This window comes from Hylobates moloch, unplaced genomic scaffold (genome assembly GCF_009828535.3).
Source record: "Hylobates moloch isolate HMO894 unplaced genomic scaffold, HMol_V3 SCAFFOLD_10, whole genome shotgun sequence".
NCBI classification, from domain to species: Eukaryota; Metazoa; Chordata; class Mammalia; order Primates; family Hylobatidae; genus Hylobates; species Hylobates moloch.
Window position 1 is genome coordinate 99,692,069 of NW_026652285.1, and position 16,966 is coordinate 99,709,034.

General features: G+C 54.8%; 1 protein-coding gene across 1 annotated transcript in view; it reads right to left on the reverse strand.

Moving 5' to 3' along the window:
• NIBAN2 (niban apoptosis regulator 2) overlaps positions 1-16,966 on the reverse strand; it is a 63,287-nt gene that overhangs the window by 19,265 nt on the left and 27,056 nt on the right. The window contains exons 2-4 of the mRNA XM_032165182.2: positions 6,919-7,049; positions 2,484-2,612; positions 366-471 (exon numbers count right to left, since the gene is read on the reverse strand). Of these exons, the coding sequence (XP_032021073.1) occupies positions 366-471; positions 2,484-2,612; positions 6,919-7,049 (366 nt within the window). The remainder of the gene's footprint in view (positions 1-365; positions 472-2,483; positions 2,613-6,918; positions 7,050-16,966) is intronic.

A 16,966-nucleotide genomic window follows, 5' to 3' on the forward strand; every position in this document is an offset into this window, starting at 1 on the left:
GGCAGGCATGTCCCCTGCCCTCTAGTTCCCAGGGATCATCAGAGAGGCCAGTGTTGTTCTGTAAGGCTTCTAGGGAATTTCAGCCAAGGTGAAGCAAAAGCAGAATGCCAAGAAGAGTAACTCCTGACGAACACAGTGCTGACCCACAGGTTTATGAGTGAAGGTCACTGAACATCTTCCAGGAGGCTCTCAAGGACTTAGGGAGATGGGAAAGGCAAACAGCAAGGTCCCCATCCACAGCTCTAAGCCTAGTTGGTCTCTCCGCAAATGTGGAGCTGAAAGCAATGGGCTCAGGGCCACCCCTCCCCTGGCCAGTTCCAGAGGCCTGTGCAGGGCATCGTGGCCTGGGATGGGCACTCCTTTACCTGGTAAGGAGTTGCCAATGAGCTCCAGGTATTGGTCCACGGACGTGAGGATTTTGTAGCCTGCACTGTTGATGACGGCTCGTGGTGGGACCTGCCGCTCATAGGCCTGAGGGAGGCAAGAGAGAGGGTCCCTGAGGGTTAAGGGTGCAGCCAAGCCCAAATCCCACCAGGCTTCAAGGCCCTACTCAGTGTGGCCCAAAGTGGGGAGGAGAAGGGGAAGGAAGAAGAGGAGGCAAGAGAGGAACAGGGGAGAGAATGTCACTATCGTGGTGACTGGGGCAGTGTGGCATCCACAGCAACCTAGACCCCAGCTCTGGGCTCAATTCCTGGCTTCACTGGGTAGTGTCTGTGTGATGCTGAGGATAAAATTTCTTAAATGCCTAAACTCCAGCTTCTTCATCTATAAAACCAGGGAATCAAGAATATTCAGGATGGGGAAAACATTTTAAAATAAAAACAAAACCAGGGTAATAACCATTCCTGCCTCACAGAGCCATGTGAGGATTGAGTGAGATAATCTGCAGTGCCTGACACACCACAAGGACTCAGCAAACTTGGCCGAGGTTGTTGTTCTTACTGTTGCTACTGCTGCTATTGCCTCTGTTCCCAGCAGCTCCACTAGTTAAGCATTTCTTACATATCAGGCCCTGTGCTAAGGGCATTGCATGCTTAATTTCACAGAATTTTCCCAATCCAAAAGGTGGATCACCCACAACTTCACACAGTTGGGAAGTAGCAGCTGTAGGACATGAACCAGGGCTATCTATCTCCAGAGCCTGGGGTATTTGACCATTACCCTGAACTGCCCCCACCAATTTCCTAGGTTCTGAACATCACACAAGCATCCTCTGGAGGATAATTAGATCTAGAAACTTACACCAGTAGCAGGGGGCAAAGCAGTTCTGATGGAATAGCTCATACAGCAGAGCTACCATGCTACTCCCTGCCACTAGGTGTCACTATACAACACAGTTCCTGAAAGTAGCTCAGAACCTGTAGGGCATTGATTTGCAAAACCTGGTCTCTAATCTTCAACACCACCGTAGAACTTATTAGAAATGCAAATCTTTACAGGCCAGGTGCGGTGGCTCACGCCTGTAATCTCAGCACTTTGGGAGGCCAAGGTGGGCAGATCATGAGGTCAGGAGATCAAGACCATCCGGGCCAACATGGTGAAAACCAGTCTCTACTAAAAATACAGAAATTAGCTGGGCATGGTGGCGCACGCCTGTAGTCCCAGCTACTCGGGAGGCTGAGGCAGGAGAATCACTTGAACCAGGGAGGTGGAGGTTGCAGTGAGCCGAGATGGCGCCACTGCACTCCAGCCTGGTGACAGAGCTAGACTTCGTCTCAAAAAAAAAAAAGAAACGCAAATCTTGGCTCCCAGCCTGAATCAAACTCTGGGGGAAAGCCCAGCAATGTATCTTTCAGCAAGCCCTTCAGGTGATACCAGTTGAGAACCACTACTCTGGAGCACGAGGTTGTTCTTGACTTTATGTTGCTCTAACATTGATCTTCCCTGAAATACAGGGCCCGGGCCTGTCCTTCTGGCTGCTCTGGAGAAATGAGCAATTGAAGAAATCAGGTCTGTGGCTCAACCAGGTGGGGCTTCCCCGAGGGCTCCGGGAAAAGATAAGGCACAATGCTCCCACAGGGTGTCCTTCTCAGACACCTACCCACCCTCAGGGCAGGGCCAAGCCACGGCAAGGAATGGCCAGATTGTGCCTCCAACAGCTCACTGTGGCTGTCAAGGATGGGAGGGTTTGGAGGAGAGGCAGGAAGCCCAGTGACAAGGAGGTGGCAGGAGGAACGCCCTGGAGCCAGCTGGAGGGACTGAAGAGAGATCAGGAGGGATGGGGAGGAGTAAGTGACAGTTGGTTATAAGGGACAGAACGAGTCAGCGATATTCCCCAGAGATGAAGAATGAGCTGCTGTGCAGACAGGGCACCCAGGGCAGCCCAGTTTGGGGGAGGGGAGGGGCTGAGGTTGTGCTCTGGCCCTGGTGACTGCGTGCAGGCTGTGATGGTGGCATCTGGGGCCTAAGTTTCCGAGTGGGGAGAGGGGGCACACATGGAGGAAGCAGGGAGGCTCAGTGTGGCGCCCGGGGCCAGGCCTCACCACTTTGTTGTCGTACAGCACCAGCCCGTAGTTGTGGGGCACGAGGCTGAAGCGGTTCCTCCACTTCTTGCTGTCCTCCTGGTACTGGAAGAGGTTCCCCGAGAAGATGACGCGCTCATCCAGTGGCACCTGTGGGCAGGAGGGGGCGGGGAGTGAGGCCCGGGTCTGGGTTGGGGGTGCTCCCCATGAAGCTGATGGCCCAGCCAGCAGAGCCTGTGTGCGCACCCCCTGCCTAGCATGTCCTCCATTTTGGATCTCCCCAAGTCCTCCCAAGTCCTCCGAGGCCGGGCTGCACCTCATCCACTCTGCAGATGAGGAGTGAGACTCGGAGCCGTGGAGGGGCTCACCCAGGGTCCAGGCAGGGCGGTGCTGCCAGGACTGGAACCCAGGACAGGCACTGATGCAGGGTCTGGCCACAGTCAGGCTCTCTCTCTCCATCCCAGCTACCTTGGAAGGGTCTGGGGAGATGGTTACTCCCCAACCACCTACAGCTACAGCACTGGTGCCCCGAGGTCGCTCCAGGCACAGGGGACACACCCAGGGGCCAGGACTGCGAGGGCCCCAGTGCCTGGGCAAGTCTCTCCCCAGCTCTAGGCTTCTGTTTTCCCTCAGGGCAATGACAACTTGAACAAGGTGGCTCCAGAGAGCCTGTCAGCTCTGAAGGCTGATGAGACGCATCCCTAAAAATGGCGGGGGGGGGGGGGAGGGGGGGGGGCCTCTGTCTGGGGGTGTTTGATGTCTGACCCGCATCCTGGCAGGCTGGTGATCTACGTGGGCTGCAGAAACACCCGGACCTTCCTACAAAGCCCTAGCTCTGCCGACTCACAGTGTGTCTAGTCACTTCGAGCATCAGTTTCCTCATCTGTAAAATGGGAACAGTAAGAGTTGGCACCTGACAGGCAGGTGCATAATACACAGGACCGCCATGACTACTACTGGTAGGACTCAGCGTCTGTGACGGCCTCCAATCCTCAGGGACTGACTTATCTGGGGATGGGGAAGGAGAAGGGAGATCTTTAAACCAGGGTTGGAGGCCCAAGCGGAAGCTATGGCCAGGTGCGAGGCGTCCTGAGCAGACAAGCACCAGGAAGCTTCTGGAAGGAGATAGACCACAATGGAAGAGGCTTCGTCTTGGATGGGAGGGAACCCAGGGGAGTACAGTGTTCTTCTGCAAATTCTATTTGTTCTACAATAAATAAGGTGCGTTTTGCAAAAAGAAACATTTCTCAGATGCAGTCATGGGGAAAGGGTGATTGCCATCATGCCTGCACCTTCCTGGCTTCCTGGCTCTGCCCTGGCCCATCCCTGCAGTCCCATCTCCTCTTGACCCTCCGCCCCCTTCACCATGTCCCCCTCTCCCCAGCTCCCTCCCTGCTGCTCTTCAAGGGGAAACACAAAACACTCCTGGAGAAGGAGAGCCCATTGTGCTCACACAATAGGACCTGCAGGCTTCTTCCTACCGGGGATAAAAATATTTACAGGAAAAGAAAATGGTTCCCCTACCACCCCCACACACAGTGGGCTTTGCCCAAGCCAGAGCTGCCCTCAGCCGTCTATATATAAACTGCCCACACCCAGCTCAAATCCCTGTCTTTTCTAGAAAGAGCAGACAGAGCTCTCATAACTCCCCAGCAACAGGCCTCTGGTTTTTGTCTTCATCCCTGCTTAGGGCAGGAGCCCCGGGACACAGGGACGGGCACTCCGGGACAGGGCCAGTCCCAGCAGGAGGCTGTGCAGAAGCAGGCTTGTGGCCCAAGCAGGCTCAACAACCCCCACCACCCAGTCCGCCCCCAGACCCTGGCGAGCTGGCAGTGGGTGGCTGGCTGTGGGTTTGGGTTTTATTTTTAAGACTTTCAAATGGCAGAGTCGTGTTCAATTGGAAGGCCTGCAGGAAATGAAACAGAACTCGACAGCCCAGGCAAAATATTTTAGACTCTGCGAAGCTCTCCAATGCCTCAGTCAGAGAGAGCACAGGCCCCAAGGTCAGACAACTGGGACTCCTGTGTTGGCACCACCCACCGCCAGATCCTGGACAAGTAGCTCCACATCTCTGAGCCTCAATGTCTACATCTGTGATGCGGGCATCATCATAGCCCCTCCCTCAGAGTGGGGCCATGGGGCTGAGCAAACAGTGCGGGCACAAGATAACTGCTGTTTTAGCCGGGCGCTGTGGCTCACACCTGTAATCCCAGCACTTTGGGAGGCCGAGGCAGGCGGATCACCTAAGGTCAGGAGTTCGAGACCAGCCTGGCCAACATGGTGAAACCCTGTCTCTAATAAAAATATAAAAAATTAGTCGGGTGTGGTGGTGGATGCCTGTGATCCCAGCTAGTGGGGAAGCTGAGGTATGAGAATCGCTTGAACCCGGGAGGTGGAGGTTGCAGTGAGCCGAGACTGTGCCACTGCACTCCAGCCTGGGCAACAGAGTGAGACTCCGTCTCAAAAAAGCAAAAAACAAACAAAAAAACAACTGCTGTTTTATTCTTATTTCTGTTGTATTATGATGTTATCATTATTGTCACTATTTTTATTTGTATTCTATTATTGTTTCTAATAAAAACCACTGTTGTTTTGATCACCACTGATTATTTCTAGTATTATGATGTTATCGTAACTTTGCATTGTGATGATCGGTTTCCTGAGTGGCAAAATGAGACCAAAAATACTGCTTTTCAGGGATTGTGGGCGAGTGATCTCATTTCACTCTCCTTGCTTACATGTTGCTATTTTTCTACAATAAATATGCACTCCTGCCTCCCCAGACTTAAATGAGGCCTCACACAGAGGAAATGCTTCACGCCCTCAGCCAGTGCCCACTTGTCTTGGATTATAGGGACTTGGGCTGCCCATGACATTTCTTTCCAGACAGGGGAGCCATTCTGGCCCCGCTCACCTGGGCTGCATCCAAGGCCTCCTTTCTTTTCCTTTCCTACCACACAGATACGCACCTGCCAGACACCCAGGCCAGGCCACAGCCAGGCCCCTCTGCCGCTCTGCTGCCACAGGGTCAAGAGGTTACCGTGACACTGGGGAAGAGGCAACCTTTTCTGGGTCCAAAAGCAAAGGTGATGCTCTGAGCAGCTCCAACACACGGTCCTGACCTCCCTCCACCAGCCAGGTTGCAGTCACGGCAGAAAGGGCCCTGGGCTGGCCCGGCCTCCGCCGCCCTGAATGAGCCACTTAAAGGCTCAGCCTTGGCCAGGTGCAGCAGCTGAGGCCTGTAATCCCAGCACTTTGGGAGGCCAAGGTGGGAGGATCTCTTGAGTCCCACGCCCGGCCCCGTGTCCGAGTCAATCACAGGTTCCTCTTCCCAGAAGGCTTTGCCAGCCCCCTCTGGCCCATACTGACCCTCAGGGTGGAGCCAGGCAGCTTCTAATCCCTCACTCAACAAATATTTCCTTAGCAAACAGCATCCTACTATTTATATCATAGCAGCTCATGATGAAGCCAGTGACAGCGCCTTCCCTGCTTCAGGCACAACCACGCTGTGAAGGAGGTGTTCTCATCCCATTTGACAGATGAGTAAACTGAGGCTCTTACTGGAGGAGCTTGCCTTGAATTGGAGACTATCAAGACTCTAGAGCCCCAGCTCTGACGGTGGAGGAGGTGAGCTGGGAGAAGTCATCCATGGTGACTGAAGGGGTCTCAACAACACGACCTGGGATACCCACCTATTCAGAAGTGGGAAGGAGGCTAGGCATGGTGGCTCATGCCTGTAATCCCAGCACTTTTGGAGAACTGAGGCTGGAGGATCACTTGAGCCCAAGAGTTTGAGATCAGCCTGGGCAACACAGCAAAACCCCATCTCTACAAAAAATGCAAAAATTAGCCTAGAGTGATCGTGTGCACCTGTAGTCCCAGCAACTGGGGAGACTAAGGTGGAAGGATCACTTGAGCCAGGAAGGTTGAGGCTGCAGCGAGGCATGATTGCGCCACTGCACTCCAGCCTGGGCAACAGCAAGACCCAGTCTCAAAAAAAAAAAAAATTAATAAGCCACGCATGGTGGCTCACACCTGCCTGTAATCCCAGCATTTTGGGAGGCTGAGGCAGTCACATGGCTTGAGGTCAGGAGTTTGAGACCAGCCTGGCCAACATGGTGAAACCCCGTCTCTACTAAAAATATAAAAACTTAGCTGGGCGTGGTGGTGCATGCCTGTGGTCCCAGCTACTCGGGAGGCTGAGTCAGGAGAGTGCCTTGAACCTGGGAGGCGGAGGTTGCAGTGAGCTAAGATTGCGCCACTGCACTCCAGCCTGAGTGACAGAGCGAGACTGTCTCAAAAAAGAAAAAATAATTTTTAAAAAAGCTAGGGAGACCCTTAGAGGCCATCACAGTAACAATGAGAAACTGAGGCCCAGAAAAGTAAAGTCACTCCCCCGAGGCCACATATGGCGAAAAGTAGCAGAACATACCCGAGCCCTCCAGGCACCTCTCACCTTGCGCCACAGCAGCTGGGCCTGCGGCAGCCCCGTGCCCTCAATCTCATGGCGCATGCTGTTGAAGAGAGCCACGCCATACTGGTCTTCATAGAACTGGAGGAACTCCGTCAGGATCTTCCCGGTTTTTTCTGGAAGAGAAGGACAAGCAGGAGCTTGAGGTCCTCAGGGATGCTGTTACATCGCGATCCTTCCCCTAGGCGGGAGTGGCTGCAAAGCCCCAAATTCCTGCATGTGGAATTGTTTGCACAGGCTCCTCGCGCTCATCTGCGCTGCATTTCTGGCCAGAGCCCCACATTTCCTGTGAAAACCAACTGCCTTGGAAAGGGTGAACCTCCAGATGGGAAAGCAGGCAATGGCCATAGACAAGAATCAAACAAATGGAAACAGAACCAAGACTCCATTTCCTCTAGTCACACTGGTGGGGACGTCCAAAAACAGGCCATGTCACTCAGAGCTGGGGGTGCCGGGAATGGGGACAGCCACTTCGGAGGGTGGGTGTCCTGTCCTTGGATGCTCCCACCTCTAGGAATCTGCCCCCATAGAACGATTCGCAGGAGGACACAAAGGCGAATGTGCACTGAGGCCATAACGGGGAGCAGCTGAATGTGATCTCTAGCAATGATCGGTATACATCGGTTCACCCAGGACAGTAAAAAGTAAAAAGATGGAGGCGGACCGGGCATGGTGGCTCCCAGAACTTTTCAAGGCCAAGGCGGGTGGATCACCTGAGGTCAGGAGTTCAAGACCTGCCTGCAACATGGCGAAACCCTGTCTCTACTAAAAAATACAAAAATCAGCCAGGCATGGTGGCAGGCGCCTGTAAGCCCAGCTACTCAGGAGGCTGAAGCAGGAGAATCACTTGAACCTGGAAGTTTGGTGGAAGGCAGGTGTTTCAGTGAGTCGAGATTGCACCACTGCACTCCAGCCTGGGTGACAGAGAGAGACTCCTTAAAAAAAAAAAAAAGATGGAGGGACCTATCTGGATAGGTGCCAATAAAAGGAAAGGGCTCGTGCTCCATTAGGGAAAGAAAGCAAGTGACAGAGTCATCTGTTGACTATCATCTCATTAAAAAAAAAAAAAAAAAAAAAAACGCTTTCTGGCCAGGTGCAGTGGCTCACACCTATAATCCCAGCACTTTGGGAGACTAAGGCAGGTGAATCGCTTGAGCCCAGGAGTTTGAGATCAGCCTGACAACACAGCAAGACCCCATCTCTACAAAAAATACAAAAGTTTGGCCAAGCACGGTGGTTCACAGCACTTTGGGAGCACAAGGTAGACAGATCACCTGAGGTCAGGAGTTCAAGACCAGCCTGGCCAACATGGTGAAACCCCATCTCTACTAAAAATAGAAAAATTAGCCAAGCATGGTGGGGGGCGTCTGTAATCCCAGCTACTCAGGAGGCTGAGGCAGGAGAATCACTTGAACCCAGGAGGCAGATGTTGCAGTGAACCAAGATCGTACCACTGCACCCCATCCTGGGTGGCAAAGCAAGACTCTATCTTAAATAAAAAAAAAAAAAAGGCCGGGCACAGTGGCTCACGCCTGTAATCCCAGCACTGTGGGAGGCCGAGGTGGGCGGATCACGTGTTCAGGAGATCAAGACCATCCTGGCTAACACGGTGAAACCCCGTCTCTAATAAAAAATAGAAAAAATTAGCCAGGCGTGGTGGCGGGCCCTGTAGTCCCAGCTACTCGGGAGGCTGAGGCAGGAGAATGGCATGAACCCGGGAGGCGGAGCTTGCAGTGAGCCGAGATCGTGCCACTGCACTCTAGCCTGGGCGACAGAGCGAGACTCCATCTCAAAAAACAAAACAAAACAAAATTAGCCAGATGTGGTGGCGTGTGCCTGTAGTCCCAGCTATTCAGGAAGTTGAGATGGGAGGGTCACTTAAGCCCAGGGAGGTCGAGGCTGCAGCGAGCTATGATCGTGCCACGGCACTCCAGCCTGGGCGACAGAGCAAGACCCTGTCTCAACACACACATAACAAAACCAAAACTCCTCCTATTTGTGCATATAGATTACTTGGGCTTGGGTGCGTGGAGGAGGTCTGGAAGGCAGCATGCCAGGCGGGGAAGGCAGGACCTCTGGTGCGGGAGTGGGGAGTGCAGAGTGAACTTCATTTTCTGTTTATTTCCTTTTATAGCATTCAAATTATTTTACAATCATGATTCCTTTCATAATAAAAAATAAACACTCTAAAATTAATGCCTCTACCAAGTGAACAACCTTTCTGCTTTCACTGGCCATTTGCTCCTGTCTTCTGCGTGGTTTCTGAATAGAGGTGAGTGCTACGGACTTGAGGGCAGGCCCAGGCCACATCAGGCTCAGCACGTGTGCTCCTGGGCGCCCCCATGTTCAGATGAAGGAGGAGGCCCAGAGAGGGTCTCAGACCCATGAGGGGAGAGGCTTCTTGGTGCTAAGAAGCTGCAGCTGTGTCCCGACCGGGATTTGTGCTGGCCCGCTGTGCAGCTCCCCTCTCTGGGCCTTGGTTTCCCCCCAGGCACTGAGAAGCTGCATTCGATGACGGACAGGCCCTGCCACCTCTGACAGTCTTGGATTCCAGGTTTCAAAGACCTGGTCCTTTCTCAAAAGAGGAGCTGGCAGGGCCCTGCCCCTCCCGTGGCCAGTTTCCAGGTACTGAGGGCACCTGACTAGGATGACATTTCATTCCATCCTCTCTATAGTTCTGTGAGGGAGAGCCTCTGTTATCCCCACTTTACAGAGGAGGTAACTGAGGCCCAGGGAGGTTAAGTCACTGGCATAAGGTCACACAGCCAGTGGGTGGTAGAGCTGGGATGCAGGCCTGGGCCCCCATCAGGAGGTGGCGGCCTGGGAGGAGGGCTGAGAGGGCATGCCACACGCCATGCCTCACAGCTCATAACCAGGGTCCCAGGCACGTGACCTTCCTGGGTGTCTGCCCACACCCCGGGCCCTGCCTCGGTGATGGGGGTGGGGGATGCCCCCCAACCCCTCTCCACAGACCCTGTCCCTCCCTGTGCTCCCCTTTCCTGGAATGAGGTCATGTGTGTCCAGATTCCAGTTCGGGGGGAGGAAGGGGAGAACAAATGAGGAATTTGCTTTGAATGCCTATTTTTTAAAAACCATAAACAACCAGAACTCTCTCTGAGACCATGGGAATTGTTTTGAAAAATGATGAGGCAGAGAGGGGGCAAGTGGAAGAGAGTCATACATTGGGGCTAATAGAGAAAAGAGGATGGAAGCTGACAATAACATCGGTACCACGGTTGTCATCATCATAGCCACCACTCGCGGAGCATTAAACCCATGCTACGGCAGGTTTTATGTATGTGAACCCAGAGAATCTCCATGAGAACCCCAGGGAGTAAGTGCTGTGGTTTTCCTATTTCAGGGATGAGGAGTTAAGCCACGCGCCCCACAGGCATTCTATCAACGTGGCCGGCAGGATGGGCAGGCTTGGGCCCACAGGTCTCAGGGGTCCTTTGGCCATGGCTCCAGGGCCCTGGTGCACCCAGCCCTCAGACAGATCCCAAAGGGCTGGAGTCTTCCACCTTGGCCCTCAGGGAGCCAGGCCCTGGAGGGAGCTGCCATTGCTGTGAGGACTCGAACACAGGTCTGCCTGACTGCAGCCCATGCTCAGCTGCCCGGACAGCACAGTCCAGATATGGAGTCCAGGCAGGGAGGAGCTGGGTTCAGAAAGGCCCCTGGGCTGGGCTGGGGAGGACACAAGAGGGCAAGACTGAGCCAGGAGAAGGCCCAGGCATGTCCCACCGAGGGACAGTTGAGGTCCAAGTTGGGCCAGGGCTGTGGACAGGAGAGGAAGCTGCAGGAAGCTCTGAGGACAGGAGACATGGGAGCGTGGGGACCCACTGCCTGTCAGGGCGGGAGCTGAAGGTCAAGGCTGAAGGTCAAGGCTGAAGGCCGGGAACTCTGCTGGGGGTGGGGAGGGGGGTCTGGTCTCCTTTTGCTCACCACTGGATCCTGGACACCGGGCCTGGCACAAGCAGATGTCGGCAAGGGGAGGAAGAGTGGGGGGTTGGTCCAGCAGCCAAATAGTTACTAAGTCCAAACAAGGGAAGGCCGTGGGGCAGGCATCGGGGGGATTCTGAGGGAGCACCATGCTGCAGGTAGGGGGACGGCATTAGCAAGGGGTTAAGGACCTTAAGGACGGCGCCCAGGCAGCACCGGGAAGCCAGCCCCACTCAGAAGAAGGGTGGCGACCAAGGGAGAGCTAGAAAGGGAGGACCATGGGAAACAGGGCCACGGATGGCTTCTTGGCAGGGGCAGCCCTGAGCACATTCTTGAGAGATGTCCTCAGCCAGCATGGAAGGAACGGCCACGTGCTTTGTACAGAGGAAGTAACCCAGAGACACAGAAGATGAGGACTCGGGTGCTGGGGGCCCCAGGTGTGGAAGCCAGAGGGACCCAAAAGGCCAGCAGCACTCGGAGGGGGCCAGCCTGGACAAAGGGCTTGCAGGGGCCTTCCTGGCTGGACCCTGCTGAAAGAGGACCCAGGCGGGCACTGCAGCCCTGGTGGGGGCTCAACCAGAGGACCCAGCCTGGCCACCACCTTACCTGCTGAGCTCTGGGGCTGCAGTCCAGGCAGGCCCCACCCAGTACCCCACTTTTCCTTCTTGCTCCCTGCAGTGGTTCTCCCCCTGGCATTGTGGCTTCAGGATTTTACAATTCAAATTCCCACACAGTGTCCTGGCCTGGGTGTCTGTGGGGGTCCTGAGCCCGGGCACCCCTCTTTCCTCCATACTTGCCCACAGCAGCTCTTTCCATTTCCTCCCACAGCCTCTGGAGACACCACACGCCACGGATTTGGGACAGATGGTGGACAGGGCCTCCAACACTCAGGCTTACCACCCTGTTAGAGGAATGTGAGCCAGAGAGGGTGAGCAGCTCAGCTGAGGTCACACAGCCAGACAGAGGCAATCAGGTTCGAGCCATAGCCGGCTGCATGCCACCCTCCTCGTCCTGGCTCTGGCCATTGTCTACAGGGCCCCACAGGCCCCCTACCTCCCCTTAGAGGGCAGAGGAAACAGGCTGTGCCCCCATCTACAGAAGCAGGGCTGGCCCGCAGGTCCTGGGCCCAGGAACTGGGAGGCTCCAGCTGCTGGTAGCAATCACTCGCTTCTGTAGCTACAGAGAGGCTGGGGTGGGGCGGTCTGAAGGTGTGTGCCAGCTTCGTCACTTTCCACATTATCTCATCCATTCTGCCTCCCTGCACTGACTCAGCCCCAGGTGCTGCTGAGTGAGAAGGCAGGGGATGGAGTGGGGCAGGACTCACAGAGCCTGCCCTGCGGCCCCAGGTGCCCGGACTCCTGGTGAGGAGCTTGAAGTCAGGACCAGAGTCCCCGCCCTGCCATATGCCAGCCCTACAAGCGCCCGGCTCTCAGAGCCTCACATTCTTCATTTGTAAATGGGCCTCTCCGAAGCCACTCCCGAGCTCTGAGCTCTGCAGGACCCGATAGCGTTTCAGGTGCTCAGCTCCAGGCCTCCATAAACATCACTGTTAATCATCACAGTCCTCAGCTGAGAACGGCAGTCATAAGAGACTGTTTGAAATGTTTCTTAGCAGTATAACTTTTATAGTTTGAAATAATCCAATAAAGATTTGTTTTCTGAAGAACCGGGTCAAGAATCACAAAATAATAATGATAGTAATGGGAGGCCTTCCACAAACAAAGATCACAGACGTCAGGGAGCCAAGGGGGCCAGCAGGGCCCTGTGTGTGATAGGGAGGCGGGTCCCGCCTGACTATGGCTGGGATCCCCTGGCATAACCCTCAGCCTCTGCTGGCACCCAGAGCCATTGGTTGCCCCCTTTTCGCCTTCTGCCAGCAGGAGGTAAGCCCACGCCCATCAGACACAGGGCCCACCTGTTATTTGCCCCAACACACACCATTCTTCAAATGGCCCAGAGGTGAGTACAGGGAAATACAACCCCCACTTTATAGCTGTATGAACTGAGGCTCAGAACAATTAAACGGCTCAGGAAAGTCCGCTCTGTCAGTCCACAAAACCTGCCGAGGCCCCTCGCAGAGGTTGTCACAAAAGGCACCTGCCTGTAGGGGTGCCGGTTCCCTTCTTAGCCCAAGAGGGCAGCGTGTGGATTCTGGGAGTGGAGTTGAGTCCTGGTCTGTGCCCAGGGACCTCAGGGAGCCACTCCCATCCCAGGCCTCTGTCTCCACGTGGTGTCTCCATGGGTACTGGGCTGCATCCACCTCTGAAGAGGCCACTTTTGGGAATGCAGGTCCAGGGCAAAACTCACAACGCACACTTGTGGATTTGTTGTGGAGCTGAGAGTCAAGCCTTTCAGCAAGTTGGTTGAATAAGGGGGTGCTCTGTGGATCTCGGGGGGCTCTGCTCCCCATATGATTGGAAACCTGTCTCCAAGGGCTGCACCCTATCGAGCTATTGAGGGTGACTGAGAAAGACCCCCTCACAAGCCAGTCCTCCTAACTCTGCCCTTGGATCCCCAGGGTTTGCCAGGGATAGGTGCCTATCCACCAACAACTTACTGCATGCTCCACAGCCTGTTTAATCCTAACAGGTATTAGTATCCCATCTGACAGATAAGAAAAGTGAGACTCAGGCTAAACACAGCAGCTGCCACCCAGGAAGCACTCAGTCAGTGTCACATGGCTATTTAGAAACGCAGTTGTGTGGCCGGGCATGGTAATGGGTGCCTTCAATCCCAGCTACTCAGGAGGCTGAGGCAGGAGAATCACTTGAATCTGAGAGGCAGAGGTTGCTGTGAGCCGAGATCGCGCCACTGTACTCCAACCTGGGTGACAGAGTGAGACTCCATCTCAAAGAAAGAAAAAAAGAAAGAAACGCAGTTGTGCGACCGGGCACAGTGGCTCACGCCTGTAATACCAGCACTTTGGGAGGCCGAGGCAGGCAGATCACTTGAGGTCAGGAGTTTGAGACCAGCCTGGCCAACATGGTGAAACCCCATCTCTACTAAAAATACAAAAATTAGCCAGGCTTGGTGGCGGGCGCCTGTAATCCCAGCTACTCGGAAGACTGAGGCAGGATAATTGCTTGAACCCGGGAGACGGAGGCTGCAGTGAGCCGAGATTGCGCCATTGTACTCTAGACTGGGAGACACAGTGAGACTCCATCTCAAAAAAAGAAAAAAAAAAAAAAGAAAGAAATGCAGTTGTGATCACATCTGGAATTCACTATATACTTAAAATGGATAATTTATATAAAGACTGTATTAGGGACATCTCATAGTAAGAAAAAGTAAGGATCGAGCTGACTGATCTTTGGGGAATGATAGATATGTGGAAAAATACAATAAAGATCTAATTTGGGTCAGTCAAAAAAAAGAAAGGAAGAAAAGTGAGGCTCAGAGAGACTCACTGACTCACTCAAAGACACATAGCCTGGAGGGGAAAGAGGTGGGTTTTGACCTTGTCTCCCACCAAAGCCTGCACAGAGCCCCACCCCGCAAAGCATCTCATCCCAGTGACCCCTCACGAGGACCCACAATGCCGCTTTCAAAGCCCTGGTTTTCCACTCTCTTGCTGGGTTCTTGCCCAATCCCAAGAACGAGGCAACACAAGGCTTTACTATCCTCATCTTACAGATGAGGAAACTGAGGCTCAGAGGGCAAAGTGACTTTCCCGAGGCCACAGCTGGCAGGTGTCAGAGCCGGGACTGAGGTCTAGGGTTTCCAGCTCCACTGGCCCCTGTCGGGTTGGAGCTGGTGGAGAATCATCAGACACACTGGAGCCTTACTTCTTCATCCTCGCTGGGCCCTAATTTTCCTACCTTTAAAATGGGAGGGTGGGTCCCTGTCAGCTCAGCTGACCGAAAATCTCAACGACAATCTAATCAGTGCTGCCCTGGCCCCAGGAACTGACCGGGATGCTGGCCTCAGCACCTCCTGTGAGCTGCTGGTGAGTCAGCTCTGACCAGCAGCTGATCACAACCCTCTCGGGCCAGACAAAACGACCAGGGGGAGAACTAGGCACCCCCCACCACCTGCAAACAAGGCACCATTTCTACATGGACACACAGGCTCTGGGTTCAAGTCCCAGCTCTGTCACCTATGAGCTGTGTGGCCTTGGCTAAGGCACTTCCCCTCTCTGAGCCTTTATTTTCCCCTCTGCAAAATGGCACAACAGTATCTGCCCCTGACTAGGTTATGAGGACAAACGGGCTACTGAGCATGAAGCCCTTTACCCTGGCAAGAAGGGGGCACATCACCAATGGGGGCTCCTAAGAAGTGCCTCTTGTCAAGGTTCCTCTAACCCACAGTGAGGCCCTTGAAACAGAGGCTGAGCACGCAGCCTGGCCCACCCCAGGACCAGCTCCAACAGCAGCCAAGGCAGCCAGGACGTTAATTAATCTCTGATTTTCCAAACTGACAATGTTAAGGGCCACGCTACTTCCTGTGCAGATAGCGAGGCTGGGCAAGAACTGGGGAGGCCCCAGGGTGGCCTGGAGGCTTGGGGAGCTGGGGGATGGGGTACCGGGCCCACTGTGCAGATAGCGGAACTGAGGCTCAGAGAGGAGAGGAGGCTTGCTGAGCTGCGAACGGAGGAAGGAGTCCAGGGGTTCTCAGAAAATGGACCTAAAAAGGTGTATCCCGGAGGGCCTCGAATGCCAAGCTAAGGGGTTCCTTCTTTGCGTTCTCATGACGCTCCCCAAAGCCACCATGTGCCGCACCTGTGCTAAGCATTTTGCTTGGACCCACGCCCTCGATTCTTCAACCCAACCTCAGGCCAGGTGGTATTGGTACTGGCAGAACATTTCAGACCAGATGACCGAGAACTGGGTTCCTCTGCCAAATCCCACTGCTGAGAAGAGGCAGAGGTAGGATCTGCACCCTTGTCCCGACCTGGTGCGTAAGCCTGAAACCCTGCTCCACACGGATAGTGGGCCCAAGAGGAAGAAGGTCATCTCCAGCTGTGACCACATCCAGCTCATGTCCACCACGGGGGCTGCACGCCGGCGCCAGCCCTGGTTTGGTCCAAGCAGAGGGCGCTGTGCCAGACCCATTCCTGGCTCATCCGGTCTCTCCAGTGGGCTCCAGGGACACACCTAACCCACAAGGCCCGGCCCGGTTTCAGGGTTTCAGGGCTGAGAGGTTTGCCGACTGAAACCAGGCAGGTAGCAGCACCCTGTAGGGTGGGGCGGGCTCAGAACCTGCCCGCCTGGTTCCCAGGGTATGGGGAGCAGGTCCAGCATGGGGAGGTGGGGGGAGGAGGGGGGTGCCGACCCCACCCACCCCAGAGCCCAGGGACCAGCAGAGGCAGAGTTGGGGCAGGGACTCCATTTTCCCAGATCTCAGATTGTGCAAAGCACCACCATCTCCATCATGTGCCTGGGACAGCAGGGAGAGCTTGGGGTCCAGAAAGGTGGTGACACTCTCCTAGGGCCACACAGCATGTCCAACAGAGCTGGGTAGGCATAGACCAGTGCCTCGCCCAGGACCTTTCTACCCGCCCCCCACCTACTGTCACAATCAACACACAATAGCAGCAGCCACTTGTCAGCACCACCTCTGTGCCCAGCACAGCACTGCACATGCACACTCATTATTTCATGCACTGTCCCCACTTCCCAGAGGAGAATACTGAGGCTCAGAGAGGTTAAGCGACTTCTCCAGGGACACACAGCTTGTAAATGACATGAACTCAGAACAGGGAACCAACGTTTGGGCAAAACCATCTCACCCCGGCTTCCACGCAGCACCAGCCGTGGGTGGCCTCCATGGGAAGGGCAGACACACGGCTCCTGCTCAGGACCTGTAATCAGGTGGGAAGCAGGGGGTGGGAGGGGTAATGACAGGCTCCATCAAGCAGCAGGAGGGGGGCCAGCAGCCCATCCACGAGAAGAGCCTGAGCCAGCAGCCAGAATCTGGCAGGCCAAAGAGGAGGAGAACAGCTGAGTGTCCCCCACCCAATCAACTCCTGTCCAGAAGGGGGACCATACCAGAGAAGGCAAGGGATGGATTCAGGGTCCCTCCATGAGCCATCCCTGGAAGAACGGGTACAAGGGCAGACCCCTGGGACCCCCCTTCTGGGCCTGAGAGAAACAGG